The 6,373-nt window shown below is 36.9% G+C and overlaps 1 protein-coding gene across 7 annotated transcripts in view; it reads right to left on the bottom strand.

The window, feature by feature from the left end:
- Positions 1 to 525: 525 nt before the first annotated feature.
- The window catches only part of LOC102880061 (zinc finger protein 420), a 51,371-nt gene continuing 45,523 nt past the window's right edge, over positions 526 to 6,373 (bottom strand). For all 7 annotated transcript variants that reach the window (XM_025042201.1, XM_025042198.1, XM_015600606.2 and 4 more), the window contains one exon: positions 526 to 3,668. In XM_025042201.1, the coding sequence (XP_024897969.1) occupies positions 1,750 to 3,486 (1,737 nt within the window). In that variant the 5' untranslated portion in view covers positions 3,487 to 3,668 and the 3' untranslated portion in view covers positions 526 to 1,749. The remainder of the gene's footprint in view (positions 3,669 to 6,373) is intronic.

Below are 6,373 nucleotides of genomic sequence, written 5' to 3' on the forward strand. Positions count from 1 at the left end.
TTCTTTGCTAGCAGACCCACTGCCTTTGCATGGATGGGCAATAGTCTAATTTGTTTAGGCTGCCATTTTATATCACTATATGTGGCTTCAGTTAATCAGTTTGGCATTTTGAATCCTACAAGTCTCAAAATTCTGAAATTTACCATCAACTTGGATTGAGCACCTGCATTTCTCAAAGCATCTCTGCTAGCAGCCTCTGTAGCTAACTCCACTAAATTTCTTCCACAAGACATTACTGAATGCAGCAAGAAGTATCCAACCCATACATTCTGAATTACTCCTACCATTTCCTCTAACATGACAGCCTTGATTGGCACAAGAAATGCCTTGTGAGACAGAGTGGGAGTCTGACCAAATGTCTTGTCTAAAAAATCCGAAAAGCTTCAGTTTTCTAAACAGAGGTGGGTAGATCATCATTCTCCATAGCCCTTAAGCAATGCCACATTTGAGATTTCTTTTCTCAACAGCATTCCACATCCAGGTACAGAACTATATCTTTAATAATTTTTAGTGTCAATAAGAAAATGACAACAGCATCAACAAATTTATTTTCATTTTATATAAATACAGGAAGCTGGCAGACCAGAATTGTTTATGGTTTTTCCATAAAATTAAAGCTGAGGTGTATATTTATTGTGTTTTTGCTTCACTATCCTTAATACCCATTTTCAAAGTTCCCATAAAACTGCCAGAGCTGCAGATTAAATGTCCACATTGTAGGCAGAGTTTTAAAAAGTAGAGAGAGATAAAGGATTTCTTAAATGTCCTTCTCAAACACTACTTCCATCTTGTTGATAGGCAAGGGAGGCTAACATTGGTTTTCAACCATGAATTCTGTCACTAAGGAGAAATGGATATTGGGTAGAGAGAAAGTAGTTTCTGACAGACTGTCATCATTTACAGACTGTCATTCATTGCGAAAATCTGTAATGTCAGTTTTTATTTTTAGTTTAATCAAAAACTGTAAATTCAAGTTTTTAAAAAGTTCCTAGTAGATTTATTTTGGCTATCTTTTTTTAAAATTTCTAAATCATATTCTTGAATTGTGGTCAGAGATGGTAGAAAATATATACCTCTTCAACAATACACTGGTTTGATCTAGTTTTTTTTTTTTTTTTTTTACAGTATGAATTTCCTCATAAGCATATGGGATGAGATCTGAATGAAAGCTTTCATACATTTATTATGGAATACAGTGCCCCCTACTCAAATAATTGGGGTTAAGTGTTAATGAAAGATTTCTCAATATTCATAAGTGTCCTCATCTCACGCAAATTCTCTAACACTATAACAATACCTAATATTTGTGATATGTTATGTTCAAGGCACTGTTCTAAGAGCTTTACATGTAATAATTCATATAATACTTCCAAAGATCTTATAAGGAAGGCATTTTTCTCAGATTTTCTTAACAATTAAACGAAAGTAGAGGTTAATTATCATGATAAATGTCACAAAGGAAAGCAACTGGTAGAGTCAAGATAGTGTTGAAAAAGATGTGCTATGGCTAAAGACCTTCCTATATTTACTACATTAACAAATTACTGTCTATTTAAGTTTGCTAAAGTTTAAGAGGTTTCTAGTAATGATAGTTTTTCTACATGGACTACGTTAATATTATCTTTCCCCATATAAATTCACTGATGCTAAGCTTTATGAGACAAGTGTGCTCCCATATGCACATTTTAAGAATTCTTTGATAATATGTTGACCCGAGAATGCTCTCTATATTAATCACAAAGAACCAATTCATATATAAACTTGTGAGCCATGAGTAAAGTCTGTCCCACATTCCTTATGTTCAAAAGATTTCTCACTGATATGATTTCTCTGATGTTGAGTTAGTTGTGAACCACGAGTAAAGGCCTTCCCACATTCCTTACACTGATATGGTTTTTCACCAGTATGAATTCTCTGATGACGAGAAAGATGTGAGCTCTGAGTAAAGGCTTTTCTACATTCTTTGCATTCATAGGGCTTCTCACCAGTATGGATTCTTTGATGGAGAGTAAGTTGAGAACCATGACTAAAGGCCTTCCCACATTCTTTGCATTCATAAGGTTTTTCTCCAGTGTGAATTCGCTGATGTTGAGTAAGCTGTGAACCACGAATAAAGGCCTTCCCACATTCCTTACACTGATAAGGTTTCTCACCTGTATGAATTCTCTGATGCTGTATAAGTAGTAAGCCACGAGCAAAGGCCTTCCCACATTCATTACATACATAGGGTTTCTCACCGGTATGAAGTCTCTGATGTTGAGAAAGATGTGAACTCTGAGTAAAGGCCATTCTACATTCTTTACATTCATAAGGCTTCTCACCAGTGTGAATTCTCTGGTGCTGAGTAAGCTGTGAGCCACGAATAAAAGACTTCCCACATTCCTTACATTCATAAGGTTTCTCACCAGTGTGAATTCTCTCATGTTGAGTAAGTTCTGAGCCACGACTAAAAGTCTTTCCACATTCTTTACATTCATAGGGTTTCTCACCAGTATGAATCCTCTGATGCCGTGTAAGGAGTGAACCACGATTAAAGGCTTTCCCGCATTCCTTACATTGATAGGGTTTCTCACCAGTATGAATTCTCTGATGTTGAGTAAGTTGTGAACCATGACTAAAGGTCTTTCCACATTCCTTACATTCATAGGGCTTCTCATTGGTATGAATTCTCTGGTGTTGAGTAAGTTGTGAGCCACGGATAAAGGCCTTCCCACACTCTTCACATTTATATGGTTTTTCACCAGTATGAATCCTCTGATGTTGCATAAGTAATGAGCCACGAATAAAGGCCTTCCCACATTCTTTACATTCATATGGCTTTTCACCATTATGAATTTTCTGATGTTGAGAAAGCTGTGAGCCACAAATAAAAGCTTTCCCACATTCCTTACATTCATAGGGTTTTTCACCAGTATGAATTCTCTTATGCAGAATAAGTTGTGAGAGCTGAGTAAAAACCTTTCTACATTCTTTACATTCATAAAGTTTCTCACCAGTATGAAGTCTCTGGTGCAGAGTAAGTTGTGAGTTCTGAGTAAAGGCCTTCCCACATTCTTTACATTCATAAGGTTTTTCACCAGTATGGACTTTTTGATGTCGGGTGAGTTGTGAACTACGAATAAAAGCTTTCCCACATTCCTCACACTTATATGGTTTTTCACCAGTATGAATTCTATGGTGTAAAATAAGTTGTGAGCTCTGAGTAAAGGCCTTCCCACATTCCTTGCATGCATAGGGCTTCTCACCAGTATGAAGTCTCTGATGAAGACTGAGCTGTGAATCACGACTAAAGGCCTTCCCACATTGCTTACATTCATAGGGTTTTTCACCAGTATGAATACTTTGATGTTGAGTTAGGTGCGAGGCTCGTCTAAAGGCCTTCCCACATTCATTACATTTATAGGGTTTCTCAGTAGAATGACATCTGGGATATTGAGATAAGTAAGTATGATGGTTGAAAATGGACATTTTTCCATATATGATCATTCCTTGCCTGAAATATTCCTTCTGATTTTCCAATGTGCCTCTGACTTCCAAAAAATCTCTGGAACTGAACTCCTTAAGATCACAGTTTTCAAGCCTGTCACTTATTTCCCATTGGGATAACTCTGTTTTGTAAGTGTCCTTTTTTGGAGATAAGTCCTTATTTGCACACCTTAAAGGCAAATCTGAAAGATAAGAGAACAAAAAAATTTCTGTTGTCATTTCACAAGTAGAGCTTTCACAGTAGAAAAGACTATATAAGAAAATATATGGAGAAAATTATATCCACAAGGAATAACTGGCTAACATAAGTGTTTTAAAAATATTATTTTCTAATGACCTACATACAATAATACCTACTTACTTTACACATCACAATCTGCTATATTTATAATTTCGTAAAACAGTATCTACCGTTTTCTAGTTTTCTCTCTCGCTTTCTTAAACACACACACACACACACACACACACACACACACACACACACACACACACAGAGTCAAAACCCACTAAATTGATTTTATGTTCCAGTAATGTGTTACTACCTAGAAACTGAAAAAATATTATAGTCTTATATATTAACATGTAAAAATGGCACATGAAAGATCAGAGAATGAAAAGTCTACTGAAAACCTAGAGAAATAAGCTGAACTTTTAGAGCCACTTTTCCACTTAGAGACATCTTACAATCTAGAAAAGACAATTGAGAGGTAGAGAAACTAAGCTGTGTTTTAGACCATTTCATAGGGCTTGGGTGATGATAGCTGGAGAAAAGGGCCTATCATAAATTCTCAATACTCTGGGATGAGAACTCTAAGGGCTACAATGAGGAATAAGGGAAAAACAGTAGACCACTCTGGGCAGGCATTTATACTTATGTCTAGACAAACATCTGTACAGCAAAGAATATAGCAGCTTTAATCATAATGGGCAAAAAGTGAAAATCCAGATGTCTCTCAAAAGATGAATGAATCAACAAAGTTTGGTATTTCCAATCAGTGGAACACTATTCAGCAATAAATAGAAACAAACTATTAATTCATGCAATATAAATCTTAAATGTATTTTACTAAGTGAAAAAAGCCAGACCCCCATTGGCTACATTTTTTATTCCATTTATATGACATTCTAAAAAGGCAAAACTGTAGAGATGGAAAATATGTCAAGTATTCATAGGCTGATGAGAGGAAAGGGTTTGACAACAAAAGGAATTTGAGACTGTAATAAAACTTTTATATTATGACTGTGACAATGGATACACTTGATATGTAGGTGGTACATCAGATTTCCTAAAGAACACTGATAAATGTTGAATTAAACATGACAAACTAAAGTTCTAAAGTATGCTAAGCTTAAAAGAAAGTAAAGAAGATCCACAGGGGCCACAATGAAACTATAATAAACATGCTTTAAAGCCACAGCTATCTTCAGAACATTTACTATATTCAATTGTCTAGCTTGGTATCTTAATAATCTAAAAAAGAAACCCACTCCCCCCCAAAAAAACAACTCAAGAGATCAGGCCAACAGTTCACAGGGATGAATAAAAATCCTCTGGACAGTCAAGCTCCAGTATTTCTGCAGTTAACTACTGGACATCATTTCTCTAAAAACAAAAAAAGGACTTTGCGGAAACACGATGGAGTGAGAGATGTCCCCAGATCTCTCCCCTTGAAACAACAATAAGCCGAACATCTAAAACTTAAGAAAAAACACCCAAACTGCACACCAGCACATCTGAGCGTGGGATCTGCATATAAGAGCTACCAAATGTCAGAACCCTGGGTATCGGGCGGTGGACTGGGAGAAATAAAGAAGCTGCCTCTCGCAGCCAACAAAGCTCCCTGCAGGAGGAGGGGAAGGGGTGAAGGTGTGGGGACTTCTATGAACAGCCCTGCCTGGGGCTACAGTGAGCTCGCCGCAGAGCCTCAGCAGAATCTGAGCAAATGCTGCTGAGACTGCAGGATGGGACCGCAGAGAAGCAAGATGGGACCGCAGAGAAACGATTGATTTTTACCAGCCCCAGTTGCAACATGGAGGCTGAGCTGCAGGCCCCAACTCCCAACCCGGAGGGCCCATGCCCCATACCCTCTGAGACCTGATCACCGCAGAGCCTCAGCAGAATCTGAGCAAATGTTGCTGAGACTGTCACTAACACTGAGAGCGAATGAAACTGAGGGTAGCAAGCGTGATTAAATGTCTACAATAAAATTTTTTAAAAAGGCATTTTTAAGGCTTTATATAAAGTAGGGATCCAAAGGCTTAGATGCCACCTACTGGAAACCAAAAAAAGAGCGCCTTCTTTGCAACAGTCTAAAGAGAGACTTTTATATAATAAACCTTCTTTTAGGAAAAACAGCAGAATACACTTATTAATGCCCAAGAAAAATAGTGCATTAAACCCCATGAACAACCGAGGTGACAAGGCATCTCAGAAAGAAAAAGAACAATCTCCAGAAAATAAGCTTACAGACATAGAAATATGCAACTTAAATGACAGAGTTCAGGATGGTACTTCTGAAAAAACTCAATGAAATACAAAATGAGTCGTATCAATAGTTTTAAGAATTAAAAAAAAAAAAACTAGATGAGCAGAGCAAGGAGACTGAAACCCTCAAAAAGAAAAGAATAGATCTTCTGGAGATAAAAAACACACTGCAAGAGTTGAGAAATGAAATAACAAGCTTGGGAAATAGTGACAACCAAATAGAGGAAAGGATCAGTGATATCAGAGACAGAAATCTATAAAAAAAAAAAAACTAGATGAGCAGAGCAAGGAGACTGAAACCCTCAAAAAGAAAAGAATAGATCTTCTGGAGATAAAAAACACACTGCAAGAGTTGAGAAATGAAATAACAAGCTTGGGAAATAGTGACAACCAAATATAGAG

Source organism: Pteropus alecto, unplaced genomic scaffold, assembly GCF_000325575.1.
Source record: "Pteropus alecto unplaced genomic scaffold, ASM32557v1 scaffold122, whole genome shotgun sequence".
NCBI lineage: Eukaryota > Metazoa > Chordata > Mammalia > Chiroptera > Pteropodidae > Pteropus > Pteropus alecto.